This window comes from Epinephelus lanceolatus, chromosome 4 (genome assembly GCF_041903045.1).
Source record: "Epinephelus lanceolatus isolate andai-2023 chromosome 4, ASM4190304v1, whole genome shotgun sequence".
NCBI lineage: Eukaryota > Metazoa > Chordata > Actinopteri > Perciformes > Serranidae > Epinephelus > Epinephelus lanceolatus.
The window spans coordinates 38283411-38302790 of NC_135737.1; the positions used below are offsets into that span (position 1 = coordinate 38283411).

General features: G+C 40.5%; 1 protein-coding gene across 1 annotated transcript in view; it reads left to right on the plus strand.

Moving 5' to 3' along the window:
• The window catches only part of LOC117260100 (beta-galactosidase-1-like protein 2), a 28796-nt gene that overhangs the window by 2924 nt on the left and 6492 nt on the right, over positions 1 to 19380 (plus strand). Inside the window, exons 4-16 of the mRNA XM_033631982.2 lie at positions 58 to 153; positions 1438 to 1546; positions 3874 to 3966; positions 5669 to 5750; positions 6543 to 6607; positions 6835 to 6919; positions 12374 to 12517; positions 13243 to 13323; positions 15309 to 15415; positions 17848 to 17994; positions 18517 to 18588; positions 19002 to 19080; positions 19224 to 19311. Coding sequence (XP_033487873.2) covers positions 58 to 153; positions 1438 to 1546; positions 3874 to 3966; positions 5669 to 5750; positions 6543 to 6607; positions 6835 to 6919; positions 12374 to 12517; positions 13243 to 13323; positions 15309 to 15415; positions 17848 to 17994; positions 18517 to 18588; positions 19002 to 19080; positions 19224 to 19311 — 1248 coding nt within the window. The remainder of the gene's footprint in view (positions 1 to 57; positions 154 to 1437; positions 1547 to 3873; positions 3967 to 5668; positions 5751 to 6542; positions 6608 to 6834; positions 6920 to 12373; positions 12518 to 13242; positions 13324 to 15308; positions 15416 to 17847; positions 17995 to 18516; positions 18589 to 19001; positions 19081 to 19223; positions 19312 to 19380) is intronic.

Here is a 19380-nt window from a genome sequence, read left to right on the forward strand (position 1 = left end):
TGAAAGTAATAGACCTCACTGACAGCACCTTCTCCACATTTTGTACCTTTCTCTTAGAGCCTACCTGCGCCTTGCAGCCAGCTTGGGCCTCTTGGTGATTCTGCGTCCAGGGCCGTACATCTGTGCTGAGTGGGATTTAGGGGGACTTCCAAGGTAATAATCACAATTAAGTGTTAGCTCTGCAGATTTTTTTTGTATTTGCCTTACACAGACTGTCTGCAGGTCCTTAACAAGTTGAAAAATGTCTTAAATTTGATTCAGTTAAATTTAAATTTGTGATATCCTAATTGTGTAGTTTCTTTTATACATGTTTTAATTTTTTTTTTTGTCAAATGTGTCAGGCTTCCCTGTGTGAAAGTCAATATACCTGATGTTACACACCTTTAAACCTAGCTCTGAAATTAATGCCGTCCTTTTACTTAATACATGCATTTACCTGCTGGCAAGATGTAGATTCACCTGACTCACTCTAGTAACCATGAAGCCTACCTGTGCACAGGACCACATGTATACGTACCTTTATACTTACCTGCAATGCTCCAGTTGTTTGTCCAAAAATGAGTCTCTAATCTGATGAAACATGATCTTGAAAAGGTCCTAAAAATCATTAAATTTAAGTGTCTGGTACCTGTACACACCCTGTTACAGTCATAGTAACATTTTAAATCATTTATTAGAATAGCCAGTGGGGTGCTAAATGAATCCTTTAAATTGGCTCGGAAATGAATTGTTCAGTCAAGTAATCTGTTTGTTAGCGGTATCTTTGCTGCAGGCTAAATCCATTAAACTCGTGGAAATAATTTAGTTATGTGAATTCAAGTGTGCCGTCTCTGTCATCTATTTGGCCAGTTTCACCAGACGCGTTGCTGCGTACTGTACAACAAAGAGTTTGTCTTGGTGAGATTGGTCCATCTCACAGTGCTGTATGTGTATGATACAAAGATGGCGTGACTTTAAGACAGGACATTATGCATCATATAACTACACCTCTTATGTTACTCAGATGAAAGTCACAGATGATTTCCCAGGCTTTTGGTGAGGTAGTAGAAAGAACAATAATTAAATCTGACAGGCACAGCTCCCTGAAAGGATGAGTTCATTTATTTCTGTAATCAAAATAGATTTGGACAGATAATGGGGTGTATGTTGGAGGGGGAAAAGACTGGAAGTAGGTATTTTTGGAGTGGTTTTGCCTCCAGGGAATGTGACGTTGAGGTAATATTTATTTGATAATCATCAAAACAGAGTGTTTCTGGGGGCACGCAGTGAAGCATGACTTCCCCTGCATTGCACTTTATGATAGTCATGCTTAGGTCGGTGCGATTATCTTCGATAGCTTTAAAAAAAAACCTAAAGAGAGTTCACAGAAGAGCACTTTGAAGAACTCTGGTGAAATGTTACTTTCTTTGCATTTTAAAGGTTTTGGTTTCTTTGCAGTTGGCTTCTACGGGACCGAAACATGAAACTGAGAACAACCTACCTGGGATTCACTGATGCAGTCAACTCCTTCTTTAATCAGCTCATTAAGAGAGTTGTTCCACATCAGGTACTTTCCATTTTATCACAAACAAATGTAAACATTAATTTAACTGATGTACACACGCACTACAATATTTTCCAGAGGCCAAATGGATAAAAAGAATATGACTAAAATACATATTTTCTCAAAGACGCAAACACTTTTTCAGTGACATCTATAAAAACAGGTCAGCATGCATGCAATCAAAAAGTATTCTGTACAAAATATATATAAATATTTTCACAATAGAGTCATTGTATTCACGGTTATATATTATCCCTGCATGCAGCATTTCTGTCATTACCTCCTCAGTAAGTGCAGCTGCTGGTGATCATTATGTTGACCATTGTTTGCAGTACAGTGCCCCATACACAGTGTAATGACTTTCATGACTGCTACAGCGAAGACATTTTCAGCTTTTGAGACCAGCACATCTAGAATGTATGAACTGGTGTCTTGTGGTGTTTTCATTATTGTATCCACCTGGAGCTCAAAGGGACAGTTCACCTCAAAATAAAAAATAAAAAATATTTCCTCTTACCTGTAGTGCTGTTTACCAATCTGGATGTTTTGGTGTGAGTTGCCAAGGGTTGGAGATATCGGCCAGAGAGACGTCTGCCTTCTCTCAAATATAATGGAACTAAATAGCACTCAGATTGTGATGCTCAAAGCATCAAAAAAATAAAAGAAGACATTTGAAAGACTCAACAGCAGTGTTACTTTTCAGAAATCATGACCCGGTTACTCAAGATAATCCACAGACTAGGGGTGTGCCACATCATCTCATTCATGATAATACCAGTATAATTTTTAATATCATATGAAAAATATATATTGTAATATTTCGACTTGCTGAAATAGCCGTACAATTACCCAAGGCAACAACAAACATGGCTGAAAGCAAAACTATTACCAACTCCACGGTGGTTCCAAAAAGAGGAACAGCTTCAGTAGTGTGGAACAAACTGTGGCGTCCTGAATGTTTTATGAACAGTCCCGGACTTCTTAGACTCTTTTAACAAGTTGCTGCTCAGAGGGAACTCATTCAGCGGCTCCTCCGGCAGCAGCACAGCGTCTCTCCCTCTCCTCTCTCGCCATGCTCACATGGGAGTTGGTGTCATCAAGTGATTTTGTCATAAACCTTTGGTAATGTAAACCTACATGACGCTCGCAGCTCGACAAAAAACTACATATATGTGTATGTGCGATAGTTGGGGTATCATAACAGTGTGTCACAGGTTACAGTGTGATGATTAGAGGAGAAATGGCAGAGCATAAAGGTCCAGGTGGAAAAAACAAATTAAAGATTTTGCTAAAAGAGAAGGAAATTGTCTGTTTATCTATAAATATAGATCCCAGGGTATATTTTATGTATTTGGGAGCTGCTGACTTACTGTTGTTGTTCACAAACTAAAGAAATTACAGATCATTTTTGTTTAGTTTTTACTTAATATTTGATGGCAAGCTGTTCTGTTGACCTGTAAAACTATATCACTGATTTTGTTGCAACTCTGTTTTCTTAAATTAATAATACAATTTCTATTTACTATTTTGTCATTGTCAAAAATATCATTATTGCTAAAATACCCTGAAATGTTGTGATATTATTTTAAGGCCATATCGCCCACTCCTACCACACACCTTGCTGTGAGCAGTTTCACATAGGAACTATTTTCTTTCTACCAGCTTCACCCACCAACAACATCACTGCACAGAAGGAAGCGTGTATCTACTGCTAGCTCACTTAGCACCACTGAGCTAGCTAATGTTACAGCTCAGCAGAGGAGGACACCGTTGATGTTTACATCTCGCGCTGTCACAGTCACAAGCCTCTCGTCCATGAGTAGATGCACTCTTCCTTCCGCGCAGTGATACAGTTGGCAGGTGTAGTTCAGTAGAAGGGAAATAGTTCCCACATGAAACTGCTCACAACAAGGTCTATGGGTTATCTTGAGTAACCGCATTGTGATTTCTGGAAGGAGACATTGCTGTTGAGTTTTTCAAATGTATATTTGGCACGTTAAGCACCACAAGCTGAGTGCCATCTAGTTCCATTATATTGGAGAGAAGGCAGACGTGTCTACGGCTGATATCTCCAACACTCAATAATTCACACCAAAACAATCAAGACTGATAAATCACACTACAGGCAAGAAGAAAAAAATGTTTTGGGGTTAAGTGTCCTTTTATTAGTTCAGCAGCCAGTTTTCCTTTTTATCAGCTCCATGCATCATTGAACAAACTCTGCTCCATTTCACAGTGTTTTTAAAACGTATCTGTATTGAGGGAACGAATGGTCAAGAGCTGGTGGCAGGCCCTAATATGTGTCCTTTCATTGGATAATTAATGTCCAGTACTCCAAGGGTGGCCCAATTATCGCGGTTCAAGTGGAAAATGAATATGGCTCCTACGCTGAAGATGACTCGTACATGCCCTTCATCAAGGAGGTAAGAAACAGAACTTGGATATTATTTCAACGGTAATTGGTAGCTCATAGATGAGAGTGCACTTATTAGGGGCCGGGCAGCCAAAGCTGCCAGGACCCTATTGTTTTGCTACATGTTCTTCTTATTCTTCTTTCGAGGAAATCATACTTCCTATGCGCGAAAAATCACCAAACTTTGCACAAAGGTCCAGTCCCATGCCAGATTGCCTCAGCTGCAAAAACAGGCCAATAGTCCTGATGGTGGTGCTACAGCAAGCATCTAAAGTTCAAAATTTTGAAAATTCACAACAAATCAACCATATGTGCTACAGATTTGCAACTTTAACCAAAATGTAGCCCCAATACTGAAGAAACTTTTGTACATTTAAACCTATTGCAAATTATGAAGTCCATCACTCTGTTTTTTTCAGAAACTGTAAAACTTCTTAAATCTATCTCTTCCCACAATTTTTGCTCAATTGACACCAAACTTGCTACAGAGCATCTTCAGACTGTCCTACACAAACGATCCACACAGATTTTTGATTTATTGAAAATTGAGCCTACAGTGCATCAGAATGTTTGACTGTAAACGGTATTGTAAACATATACATGCAAATTCTTGCTAAATACATTTTCAATGTTCATTAAAAAAATGACAAAATTTTGGAGTCATGGTAGATGACGTTTGGAAAATATCAGAATTTTATCTCAAAAACTGATTTTTTTACAGCATTTTGAATTTCGCTGTCATGCGAACAATTGGAGTCAATGCAAAAACATCAGTTTTTCACTTATGGAGCCAATAAATCATTGTTAAAAACAAATTACCAACATCTCCATGCTGTCTAGATGTAATTTGTGTATTTTCGGATTTTTGTCTTAATAGGTGAATTTTTGACAGCCGTTTGAAATCTGCCTTTACACACTAACAGCTGCTGTCTTGCACACAGGTGACTGGCTTAGTCAATTTGTGAAGCTACATGTGACATTTCAACCATCAACCATATGTGTTACAGCTTTGGAACTTTAACTTTGAATTTGCTTTTCCATGGCATGGATGGCTACTGTCTGGCACCCTGATGCTTGGCTTAGTCAATTTGTGAAGCCACACATGAACTGTCACTTGCCAATTAGCTCAGTGAGATAGAAGTGTGGATGTGGATTAGAGACTACCAAGGTTAAAATAATTATGATCCAGGCAGTTTTGCAGAGAGACAAATGCTCTTTATCAACACTTTTCCCTGTTATCCCTTGTCTCTTTTCCCTGTTTATTTGGCTTAGCTATCAGTCAATATGCAGAGTCTATCCAATAGCTACTTTTACATTTTAAAAAATGTTTTCATCTTTGTCACCATGGATAATGTTTAGCTTTAAGCTAGATCAGGCCAGTTTGTTCATAATTGCTAGCAGTTTATGTTATTCTTACTTTCTTGTTCTTGAGTTTTTTCTTTCCTTTGTATATTATGAGTCTGATCATTTCAGCCATTCATCCACAATTTGAAGGGCGTGCCATAATTATATGATGTAACTTCTATGTTGTGATATGCTTTGTTTTAGTGTGCTTGTTGCTCAGAATTGCCTAATTTTGCCTAAAATTGCCCGGCCCCGACCATTGCTGCGCAGCAGCTATAATTTACTTTGTTACCCCTGCTATTCTCCACTCACTCTTCTTTTCACTCCCTTCCAAAAAAATATAAAAATATCAACAATTATTTTTCCAGGCGTTACTGTCAAGGGGCATCACCGAGCTGCTGCTGGCCTCAGACAACAGGGAAGGACTAAAGCGTGGAGGAGTGAAAGGAGGTATTGTCAAATGGGCTGACAGACAAACAAGACCGTGCATAGACACACACACACACACACACACACACACACACACACACACGCACAGTACGATGGTTGGTGTGTTGTATTTTCACACAATGACAAGAGGTTTGAGCCAAAGGGTGGCCTGGTGTCAGGCAGCTGCAGTTCAGACCTGCACACAAAGGATTCTGTGTTGCTGCAGATAGTTGTTCTTTTTGCATGTACACTGACACAGACACTGTGAAGCCCCAATAAAAAAATAATTTTCTTTGACAAATAACCAAAGTTAACGCACACACAAAAGCAAACATTGTTTTAATGCCATAATAAGGTTGTTGTTAATTGAAATGAGCATTTCTGTATTCATTATCACTGCAAACCATGCATTGTCATCATCATCATAATTACAAAGCAGGATCCTCCAGAGTATAATGAACCCTTCAGGGTACTTACATAAATACATATTTCTTAAACCTAATTTGCACGTTATAGGTGAACAGATGAAGTTTGATGCCTCGTTGGCTGATTCCTAATGCAGAAGCTTACATTATACCATTTTAATGCCTTTTAACTTTGTGATTTGAAGAAAAATGTTGCTTTATATTAAGTTCTAGGCAGGACGTGAAACTCTTAATGGTTCTCTAATGACAAGAGAAGAGGCATGTGAGGGTTTAAGCACAGCTCACAACAAACTGTATTCCATAAAGCTCTTTCTGTAGCATGTTTGGTATAGTTTGAACTGTTATTTTCTACATGTGTTAACATTGTTCTACCTTTTTGTGTCTGAAGCACTAGAAACCATCAATTTCCAGAAACTGAACCCAAATGACATCAAGTATCTGGATGCAATACAAGTGAGTCTAATTTGTCAGTCCTTGCTCTTTCCAATATATACACTGTCCATGTGAAACTTTTTGGTTACCTATCTACCTTAAAAGTAAAAGTTAGTGGCCTAAGTATATCTTTAATCTCGAAAAGATTTTCTTCAGTGTTTGCAAGTGCAGTCAGGTAGTTACTGAAAGAACCTGAAAGGTCATCTCGATGCATCTTTTGTTTAACTGACCATTTTCTCTTCCACTAGCCTCACAAGCCAAAGATGGTGATGGAGTACTGGTCTGGCTGGTTCGACATTTGGGGGGACCTTCATCATGTGTACACAGCTGACGGTAAGACTGACTCAATATAGGTAGGCAGGTTTTCTTTCGAGAGAGCTGTAGGATCCCTGATAAAACTAAGACAGGTGTTCAACTGAGAGTAAGACGGGATTTCTGCTGATGGATTCTTTGCTGAGGGTGAAACAGTTTCTCTCTGTACAGGAGGTCGATAATACTGGTTAATTTGAGACCGGGATAAGACAGGTTTTTTTGTTGCGAGCCAATTCAGAACCTCTGACAGTGGAACAGACTGTCGTGAGGGTAAGACAGAGTCTCAGTGCCTTAGGGTAAGAGGTTTAAGACAAACCCCTTTTGCTGAGAATAAAACAGTCTCTGTGCCAGGGGAAAGACAGGGTATGGACAAGCTCCCTGCTTTGGAGGTTGTGTAAGATAAATTCTTCAGACTGAGTGTAAGGACAGTATCTCTAACACTGTGGTTCCTTCACAAAAAGGCACAGAGCCCACTCAGTGCAGCTGGGATGTACAGCTTAGCATATGGCCATTTCTTCCTTGTTTTGGGGCTTTGTCAGAGATTTATATACTTTTCATGCATGGTAAGTTGTGAGCCCGGTATCACAAACCAGAGCCTGTGTCCCATCCTCTCGACTTTGTCTCTGGGCCATATATTTGATGTTCACAGGCCAGATTCTCAAACACTTCTTTGTCCAGGATTGTTCAAAGATGTGCTCTGATGATTCTCACTGCTGTACTGAACCGAGGTGGAGGTGTTACTCTTTGTAGGAGTTACATTCATCTCATACCTTCGCACTTTCTCTATATCCACATATGTTGTGGTTGCAAAGACACACGCAGATACACTCACTGTCTGCCTGTCTTCTACAATATCTAACCATCTGCACCTGAACATAAGACATGACACAATATGTGAGACTTCTTCTTCTTAAAACATTTGCAGAGCAGATTTTTGGAACAATTTGAAATCTACACTGTTTACATTCGTGATTACTTGTGATCAGTCGTCTTCTTCTTGTTGGTGCATTGCTTCATTTCTTGGCTCCTCATTGCACCAACTGTTGAGTAGTGGAATAGTGTGAAACCATTGGCAGGACTGTGAATCATGTCACCCACGGGCCGTGGTGGAAGAAGGATTCAGATCCTTTACTTGAGTAAGAGGAACAAAACAACAGTCTAGAAATCTTACTTATGATGCATATGTATTTTCAGCAAAGTGCACTTATGTGTCAAAGGTAGAAGCACTGAAGGCCAATTTTATAGTGATACATTTATTGAAATAGAAATATGAAACTTGATTTCACAGTTTATTTAAAACAAATAGATCTGCATTAAAAACAGGCTGGAATATTCTTTCCACATCCATCCATCCATCCATCCATCCATCTCATTTCATCTGCTTATCCAGGGGCCAGGTTGTCGGGGCAGCAGGCCAAGCAGAGCACCATAGACATCCCTCTCCCCTGCAATGCTTACAAGCTCTTCCTAGGGGACTCTTACCACATGTTTTGTGAAAATAAGGGGCAAGGACTCAATTATTGACAAAATCATGTACTTTAATGTACTGAAAAATCTTTCTGTGCTACACTGGCTTAAATTCCAGGAATGTCATGTATCAGATACTCTATGCACACGTGCCGCTGCTTCCTAATTAGGTGCACTTTTTTTTTTTTTACAGATGGTAAATATCCTTTTAGAGCCATGCAGGCAGAAATAACATTTTTTTTCTTTTGACTAAGAAAACCTGAATAAAAACTAAGACTACAAATATTCTCTTATTTCACCTACACTCTGTTCAGACAGATAAGTAGAATGAATGATGGCATTGCTATCAATGAAGTCTTATCAGTTCCATTCTCTATGTATAAAATATCTTCATTTTTTTACAAAAAATAATAAAAGTAAGTAAAAGTAAGTAAAAGTTGCTGGTAAATAAGTGTAGGGGAGTAAAAAATCCATCTAACTTTGTGGAGTAGAAGTATAAAACAGCATAGAATAGAAATACTCAAGTAAAGTACAAGTACCACAAAATTGCTCAGTACAGAAAGTGTACTTTATAGCTTTCTACCACTCCCCACATTTATGTGCATCCTTGTGCATGTGCTAGCATAACAGAGTGGTACTAGAGGTCAAAACCCTGACAGAGTACTTTTAACCTTAAAGCCACTACAAGGAACTTTTAACTGGATATGCAAAAGTCTCTCGTTTCTGCTGATGTCTGTGCGTGACCTACAACAGCAAATGAGACCATCGGTGTGAAGATAAGCTATTTCTATATAGTGTATATCCATACCTTTAGGAAACTGTGTCCGGGTCCACCGCAGGTCGCGTCCAGGACGAAGCGATTTACGGCACTCAGACGGCACACGTCATCTTACCTAGCTGCTTACATTTAGTGACTCTTATAAATAGTCGCTATTCCTCCTCCTCAACCCGACGTCCGCGGGGAGTTAAAATAGCAGCAATCATTGGGTAAAAGTTCTGTGAAAGCACTGGACTGGAACACCTCATCCGGGCCGACGACAGGTACCAGCCAGGCGTTGACAGGGTCCAGCGAGTGCTGAGAAATAAAGAGGCGAGGCACCGCTCCATACTCAGTTCAAGAAGCCGTGGAAGTGCTCGCCAAACAGGCCTTCAGCCTTACCACCCGACCGCTGCGTTTACCCCGGCGGCAGTGGCGCTTATACGCTGGAGAGGTGGAGCTGGGGGCAAGGTTTTCCCGTCTTGTTGTTTCATTCATCCCCAAAACAAACACATGCACGAGCCAGGTAAGCGTCTTTACGACAATACGCGCTAGAGCTCGTGGGAAATGTAGGCTTCATTCCGGCAAAACACTACCGCTTTTGTCCACGGGGTCGTCAAAATCAACTCAAAATGAAAGTTCCTTGTAGGGGCTTTAATTTAAAATATCTTACAAATATGTAGTTTAGCTTACTTTGTGGGGACATTTCAGTAAGGCAGAAGTAGTGCTTGTTTCTATATTCAGTTAAGCTGTTGATTTTTTTTTTTTTTATCAATCAGTTACCCTTTAAAATGTCTAAACAAAAGTGAAAATGTACTCGTAATCCCAGAGCCCAACGTGATCATCAGTCAGTAATCCATATTTAATTTGGAGTGATATAATACAGAGAAAAGCTTAATTAATAATGATCAGTTAATGGAATTTAATTCTCTTTATTGAATAATCAATTAATCCTCTAGTTGTTTGAGCTATGTGTCAAAAACACATATGCCATAAGATATTTAGGTCGGATCACCTTGTCCTGGCTGTTGTTATGGGCCTTAGAAGTATAAAGGGTGCCAGTACAATATTAATGTAAAAAAGCCAGCGACAGATTCATTCAGTATGTACTCTCCAATATCTCCCACACACCAGATAACATGGTCCACATGCTGCTTTCAGGGCGGTTATATTTTTAGTATAATGCACAGTCCTGGCATACATTATAGCACCTGTTTCACAATTGTAAAGATTAATGGAAGCTACACACTCTGCTATCACCGACTTGAGTGCTCTCAGAAACATCTTATTTCAAACACACAGTGCAGAGCCTCAAGCTTCCTTTTTACTCTCTGTCGTTCCCAGCAGCCATCCACATCTTAACAAAAAATGTCCTGAAAATGAAAGGCTTCCTTATATATTTTCTCCTCAGTGAGAAAAAGGAAAAGAAAAAGACCCTCACCACGCAGAAAGTGTCACAGCTATGAAATGAACATTGGGATATTCAGAGGGGATTCGTGTCCTTGACAGTTCAGTGCTCTGCACACTGCAACACACCCAGCAGTTGGCCGCAGCTAGTGCCACCGCCATGAAACCAACTGAGTCGGCTCTGTTACTCACCCCGCTCAATTGTTATTCATCAAGGCTCATGCCCTTGATTCAAATCATTAAAGTCAGTCCAATTTGACTACTAAAGTCCAATTTGAATACTTAATTACTTTCTCTGCTATGTTCCCTGCAAAAATGTAGGTAGCTAATTTGTGCAGGGAGGTAGGCAATTTTTTATGGGTGTGAGCATTGCCCTGTAATGAATTATTCTAACCTGTAATAAGATGTGTGGCTGAGGTCCGTCTGTGTTTCAATTGAAGTGGAATTGAGGGCAATAGGATTATTGAAATGGTGGCTTGTTAAAGCTGATGTCAAATTGATTTTTTTTTTTTTTTTTTTTTTTCATTTTTAACTAATGGGTCTACAGGCCCAGAAACACCACACTGACCAGAGAACTAGTGGCGACTGAGGCCCCCTGATGCGTCACCTGACGTTGCCGTATCTTGGCCAAAAAATTTCACATGAACACACCGCAAAGACTTTAGCCAACAGCTAACTAGCACGTATGATCTGGGCCTGCGTGAGAGGAAATAACTCTTCACAACAGCAGATGGCGTTCGTCTGAAATCGTCTTTCAAAAAGGGAGACCGTCTTGACACTAGTTAGCCAGTTAGCACATTAGCAAAACAGTCCAATGCTGAAAGAACAGAGCATCTTTACTGTGAGCCAGTGAACAGTAAAACAAACCATCACCAAATGTTTCTGCTAAAGAGCTCGGTCTCTAAAGAAAAATAATCTTACCGTATGTAACAAGTTTATTTTGATCTCACACCCTCTTGACTTTAGTTTTTTGTTTACTTTCCTCACTTCTGTTTTTCTTCTCATGCGCTGAGCTAAACTGCCAATCAGAGTGATTTCATGCACTGATGGGCTTCGCCATCGCCAATGGCGGTGTTGACACTGATTCAACATGCTGAATCTGCCACTAAAAAGCCAACAGGGACCGTAAGGGGTAACCGTGCAATGTGTGCTGCACTGTTAGGGCGACAGACGCTGACAGATAGCCCAACATTGGCATCAAGGTGATCGTGAGGATTGCAGATTGCAACCAACTGAAACTTCTCCAGGTTAGAATTCCTTCAGTATTCATTGTTTAAGAGGTTTTTACCAGGAGGTCTCCTCCTCTCCGAAACAAATAAATCAGGTGATTAAAACCAGTAAAAACACTGAATAAAGCAATGTTATGTTACAAATCAGAGTTTCTCCTACGCTTTTTGGCACCTCACAGACAGGCAGCTCACCCAGCACCTGTTAATGTGTGCTTAGTTATTTTCTCTGGTAACTTAATGTGTGCTCACCCTATTTCTGATCTAGGTGTTACGGAGGTTTTTACTGGGAGTTGAATTATCCTCAGGGGTCTGTTCTTCTCCAAACAAATGAGCCTGGTAATTAAAACCGGTAAAAACACTGAATAAAGCAGTTTCACCCTAAAAAAAAATCTGTGTTTTTCTGATGGTCTCATCGTGAACCAAAATATGCTTCTTTAATTAGGTGATCATGCGCCAAAGAAAACAAATTTATTATATTCCATTTTTGCCAATATATTCCCCTAAATCATACACACTCGACCTTTAATGTTTATGGGCATTTATTATTCTCTGATTTATTTACTGTAATTAAGAGTGTAATTAAGATACATTATAGACTTTTTTTTTCTTTGACAGACATGATACATGTGGTCAGAGAGATCCTTAAACAGGACATGTCCATCAACCTCTACATGTTCCACGGAGGGACAAATTTTGGCTTCATGAGCGGAGCGTTTGCAGTTGGAATGCCGGCACCGAGACCTATGGTGACAAGCTACGGTATGTGTAATGAACCTGTTTCTGACCAGAATTATGTGACATTTAAATGATCAAAATTCCCCTTGAGTTGGGAAAAATATCATAAAGGGTTAATTAGTCAGGGTTGAACTAGTATCCACAAAGCTTGTAAAATATATTTGATTCAGGAGTGCACATAATCATCAAACATAACCTTCTTAAAATACAGCCAGTAAGTATCTGCTTGAAAAACGTGAACAGGAGGGAGATTAAAACATGATTAGGGTATTAAAAATATCTGTAGATGGCGCTGTCCCTACTCCTGAGCCTCTGACCTTCAACTGTTTGAAAATTTGAATATGCAGTACGCATTAATGAATTCATTACCTAATAAAATGCACGGGAAATGTAAATGAAAGATGGTACAATGGGTTTTATATCCTCCTCTAGGGTACTTAACATTGTAATGACCCCGTTCTTGAGAAAAAGAGGAGAATTCTGAAAAACCTTTCCACAGCAGGGAGGACCACCTCTGACCTTGAGCCGTCGTTATACCTGTGTTTACTCCTCTGAATACCTTTTACCTTTTTTTTTGCCTCAAGAAAAGACTCAGTTTTCTGTCAAGATAACCCAAAATGTGTCTCGGCCCGCTGCTGTCTCAAGATGTTTGATAGGGGAGCACAGTGAAAGCATCTGCCACGGTAAGAGGCATCCCTGCCTCTCTCCGGCTCCCGAGCCTGCTGTTCTGATAGCGCATTATCTTTCAGATTACGATGCTCCATTATCCGAGGCTGGGGATTACACCACCAAGTACCATCTTCTGAGGAATTTATTCAGCCACTACCACAGTGAGTGTCGTGTGTTGTTGCTGAGTCGGGCCCCACATCTTCTGTCTCTCTTTCTCTCCCGTTCCTTTCATCTCCCCACTTAAGTTAATTCTCCTTGTAGAACCTGCTCTCTGTTGGCTAAAGTAGGATAACTTTGCATATGATTACAAGCATGGATTAGATATGGTTTTGTGTGTGTGTTTGTGGATGTGTTTGAGATCTCTGCCCAAGTCAGAGACCCCCAATTACTGCCCGTTGTGAAAATTACATACCAGGCTTTGTATCATGTTTATTGCTTATGCAGCTTTCTCTATTTGTAAAACAAGCGTCTGTGGTTGGGGGCAGAAGTCTCAAGTGTTTTGTGGCCAGGACTGAAAATGTAGCTTTTGGCAATCTGGGACCAAATCCAGCACAACAAGTTAAGTAATAATTTGCCCAGAGTTGTGGTGATTGAAGATAGTTTGAAAGGCTGCCTGTGCGTGATTCATCCTTATGTTCTGTAGTCTGCTGAACAATGAGCAGTGGCCTAGATATGGGAGTGAGTCTGAGAAGGCTTTTTGTTCTGCTCTGCAACTACAAACACATGACTTTGTTCTTTAATTAGCTCCTTTTGATATTTTATTATTGTTTAGACGTCATCGTGTCAGTCACTCTTTGCCCTGTGGTTTTGTTTTTTGCACAGCCTCGTATGGATTCAGGCTCATCTGTCAAAAGTCTAATTTGATCTTTGACAGCAACATTGCTCTTAAGATACACCTGTGACATACATGCTTTGTGGTTTGTCTTATAATTACCAAGCTGTCAAAAATTGCAAAAATACAGTGTATAATCTAGAAAAAGATAGACTACTGCCTGTGCGCATGCATTAGTCAGTTCACTCTTAATGGCTCCAGTTTATTTAAAGTTTTCATGCTCCTGAGGAGAAAGTCAAATGTCAAATTTAAACATATTTGAACCCTACCAGTTTCTCCCCCCAGCAACACATCGCCACAGCCTCCTCTGCACAACATTACATGAATAATTTGGGATAATACAGGCTTTGTTGTGGAAAAAATTCCAATCTGTCACAAAAAAATTTCAACGTGCACTCTTCCACTCTTAGTTTTGACACACTATATACACTAACAAAGGCACTGGCTTTGTAAGCGCTGTAGAGAGCCATTTAGAAGGAAGTGTTGGCCGTTATCCTTGAAGCCTTCCTTAAGTGATCCAGCTGTTACCACTTGGTGATAAGGAAACGCTGTCAAGCCTTTTCCAGAGGGAGTGCTGGTGGCTCTGCATGCTTTAACACCTTTAAAAGCAGTGAGAGGGCATGGGCGACCACTGTTAATTGTTGTAAAGAGACTGTTTTGCAACAGGGAGCACAAACTGGATGCCGCCGGGGAGGGAAAATGGCTCACCCAAGGAGCATTTAAAGCTGTTTCCAAGGGACAGGTCACTTTTATGATTGGTATTGAGTGATTCTTAGGCTTCAGAGTATGAAGACTGAAGGAAGCCTACAGGTCTTAAGTGGCCCAGAAAAAGGTCCAGTCCCTATTTTTTGTTTGTTTTAGTGAATTGTTTTGCTGCTGGTTAATCTTCACAGCCTTGGCATCAGCTTTACGCAGATCATTGTCTTAGTTTGCTTATAGGCTTAACATGGTTTACAATGTAAATTTACAAAGCAGCCCTCCTCTGTCTTCCTGTCTTCCTTTTCCTTTCTCATAGATATGATATGTAGATGTACAAGTTTTTACTTCAGCAAGAGATTTCTTTAAAGATCAGGGAAATCCATCTTTAACTCCCTTCTCTGACCAAATTTACATATGTTAAGGAATGTACAGTATCTATGTATACATGTGGGCAGTCTATACATTATTTACAAATTCCCTTAGAAGGTTAGCTTGGACTTGTTTGCATCCTCTGAGGTAAATAAAGAGTAAAGGAAATGAAAATAAATTCATATACAGACAGACAGACAGACAGACAGACAGACCACATCCTCATTTTTCCTCCTTGTTTTCCAGCGCAGCCTCTCCCTGAACTGCCCTCTCATCAGGAGAGGAGAGCGTACCAGCCTGTTGTCATCCAGCAGCACCTGTCTCTGTGGGACAGCCTGCATTTCACTGACAAGGTAAGCTACAGAAGCGCAGTGAGTGCCAAAATTGGAGGCACGGAAATAATAAACATCATCCGTGTAGCGCTGCTCAAAACAGAGTCTGAAGGTTGTTGACAGACAACCGCAATATATTAAATATTTCATGCATTAGTGAGAAACAAAAGCCAATCAAATAAACTCAAAGAGAACTTGCTGTTAATTATGTGGGTGTGCAGCCTGTTGTGGTCCGTGTGCTCTTCTTGAAAAATGTATTCCCACTGCTCAGAGAGCCGTGCATAGCGCATGAGATTCTCAAGAGTGATTCCCTAAGACTGTACTTGCCTGAGGACAGGTGTATATGCAGTACCAACACTTACAGTAGCTCCCATTACATCTGCAAGAGTTTCTGCTTGCCTTGATTATGACATATTGCATTTGCCAACTACCTGTTACCAGTAGTTATTATAATTTGGTAGCTTTGCTAGCCATATTTTACAGTCAGTAGACAATAATAACAACACAGATAATCACAGTAATCTCCTGCAGTCTTGTACCTGTTGGCATTGTTCTTCAGCTTTATCTGTCGCCCTTTTTTACACAGAGCTCATGCAATACTGCCACAATGAAGACCTGTCATCACGCTAGCTTTGCTTTGTTACACAGAACCAAACAACGCCGGCATAATGCCACCCCCGTGTGTGATTTCAGATAGCATCAGGCGCTCTGGAAGCAAAAGAGGCATGTCAGGCATGATGTGTAACACGACAATGTCAACCTGTAGTGTGACATACAACGCATGTGTCGGGCAGCGCTTTACAAACAATAACAATTTCATAACATGGCAATAACAATCATGTACCATCCCTGTTATGTGGCGGCTGATCTCGTTCTCTGCTCAAAGGGTAAGGAGTTGCTGCAACTCATTGTCTGTCCAATTCTTTGAATCAGCTGTTTACTGCTGCCAGCGGTTGGTTGCATAAATTACACTTTGTAAAACACGGCACACCTGGCTTGTGCTGCCGGCTCACACTTTTTACACAGAAGTTGATTTGGCTCTTTTACTACCTCCGTTGTTGGTGTAAAGGTCGAGCAACTCTGTCCCCCCATTCCGTGTTAGTACCTTTCATACAGGAAGGCGAGGTGGAATAACAGACCTCGAACAGGCCTTTTGTGTCCATAACCTCAAGCAAATCTCTATTTTAGCACCATATCTCTATGAAGTTGTGCTGGTTTTGAACTGTATGCTCTGATAAAACATTACCATATGTGAGGTAACCTACGACGCCCTCTGCACATCTTCCAGGGTGACATTTGGTCTATACAATTTATGACAAATCATAAGATATACAGTAGAATATGTTCCTCTAATACATAAACCAAACCTCCTACAGACGTATTTTATTTCTTGATTATAAAGAAAATACAAGAATCTAATTTGAAGCAGTGAAAATCACAAATTAGGGCACAGATATGGCTGTGGTAATCTGAAAGTGAGTGAAGTGAGCTTGCAGCCATGCTCCACCACCAGCTTAAGCTCATACACCTGTCAAGAGTGGTCTGCGAAGGGAAGTAAATGAGTAACACTCCTCCCTTAATGAACTACTGCTGATGAGGTTCCTCTGAGCAAGACAGTCTCTCCTAACTGCACTAGTGGCCTGCTCAGGGACTGGCAGTAACCCTCTGTGTGCAGCTTTATGACTGTAAAGCAGGTTGTTGTTGTGGAAATAAAACATGAACACAACCGAAAACCTCTCCTTGCCAAGAGATGGGTTTCAAAACTGGTTTGGAGGGTGTCATCATGTCTGTTTGCTTTTATGTCCAGCAGTGTAGTTTAGCCATTTACACCATGCTCTTCAGGGGCATTTATATTCAAACCAGATGTAGCATGTCTGGCGGTCGCTTACAACATTAATTATTCACTCCCCGTCGCAATAATTTGCTTCCCTCTGAGACGACAATTACTTTGCCCCTGACCAGCCACACGGCCTCATTTCAAAAAGAGCGTTTGCTCTTCAGAGACTTCAGAGAGACTGAGTGGGATGTCTGAGTTTGATATTGTATCTGTGTGTTTGGAGGTACGTGGTTAATCGTGTCACAGCAGCAAGTGTTTATTGTCTCGTGAAGAGTGCATAATGCACCTCCCAAGGGTATGCAAAAAGAATGCTGCTGAATAAAAGAAGTGCTCTGAACGCCAGACAGGAAAGCTTCATTAGGTTTGATAAATCATCACTTTGGGTGAAGCCATCTTGCGAGTGGGAGATTGTGCATTGCGAATCATAGAAACCCATTTGCATTGAGAGTGGTTTTGAGATTGTGTGTTCACTTTAAATACAGCAAGCTTCATGTCGCCATTTCAGATAAGGGTCTTTAAATATATGAATTCCTGCATCACATTTTAACACCTGATTTCAAAGGTACATTATATGAACACCAAACCTTGTGTGTATCTCCATTGCATATTTGTTTAGCCACTGAAGTCAGAGAGGCCGGTGAACATGGAGAACCTCCACGTCAACAATAACAACGGCCAGTCTTACGGCTACACGCTGTACGAGACCGCCATCACCAGCCAAGGAACCCTCAACTCGAAGAACAACGTCAGAGACAGAGCACTGGTAAAGACAGGAAGACAGACGCGCACACAAAGCACCCGCAATCACACATTTACACTTTCCTTTGTGAGAATGTTTGCATGTAGAAAACTGTGATCTGTTAGAAATCACACCCCTGATCAGTGTACTTGTGGAGTACAATTAACAAGCTCAGGCTGCAAACAGTTGCTCTAGTGTTAATGTCAGACAGTCAGAAGAGCCTGGAGTTCTCAAAAGTTGGTTTCCAAAAACTTCAGTGAAACACTGAATGAAATGTGAAGTGAAATACATGAATGCTTCATGCCGAGGGCAGGTGGTATCTTTATTTCATGATGGATTACTCCACACATATACTGCATCATTCTACATCATTCTGACGCAGTGTGTGTTGTGCTAGGGACAAGTTTGGTGCCCCGGCTGAGCCCTTGTGACCCTTTTATCTTGACGTATGGCCACATCAGCAACACAGAAAGTTAGAGCAGTTTCTCACGTGGGGTATTTTCATTTTTCAAAATATTTGCTTTCCATTTCATGTTTCCTTCCTAGGTTTTTGTGGACAAACATTTTGTGGGTGTTCTGGATTATAAGACGCAAGAACTTCCACTCCCTGATGGGAAGGTACCTTGTGTGTGTGTGTGTGTGTGTGTGTGTGTGTGTGTGTGTGTGTGTCCTTCCCCTTCCTTATGTAGTTAAGACCTCGTCTGCTGTTAGCTACTTTCAAAAGCATATAGTTGTTAATATTTAACAACGTGTGAAAGCTTTGGGGAATGCTGATAGATGTTTTTTGGCAGCAAGGTCCCGGTATTAAGCCAACAGCAAACCTTCAAACGACTGTTTATCTTAACAAATTTGAAAAGTCAACTTCAACCTTGCAGAAAAGTGCAGACTCACATCGGCCTTGATCAATTACCAAAGCCAGACCAGCTGAAAGCAATTTTTGCCTCCTTTGTTACTTTGTAAATTCTTTCCACTGAGGAATACTGCTGTATTTCACTAATGCCTCTTGTGTTTTCTGTATTTTTTAACTGAAGGGAAAAAGAACTCTAAGTTTGTTGGTGGAGAACTGTGGAAGAGTGAATTATGGGAAAACGCTGGACCAGCAGCACAAAGGTACACGTTGTTCTGTTAACTGACGGTTCTGTAGATGATCTCTCCGCATGACCTTTTTTATTATATACCTTGAAGGAAAGTGATTAACAGTGTTTTAAGATTCATTAGAAAAAAAAATCACAGCAGTGTTGACTCACCTTCAGGTCTTGTTGGAGATATCGAGCTTAACAAGCGCCCCCTCCGCGACTTCATTATGCGCAGTCTGGATATGAAGCCAGGCTTTGTAAACAGGTTTGTGTCTTTCAATTATTACCCAGTTTCCCTCCGTGTTTGTGTTTCTCTGTCAGTACGCTTGCCTGC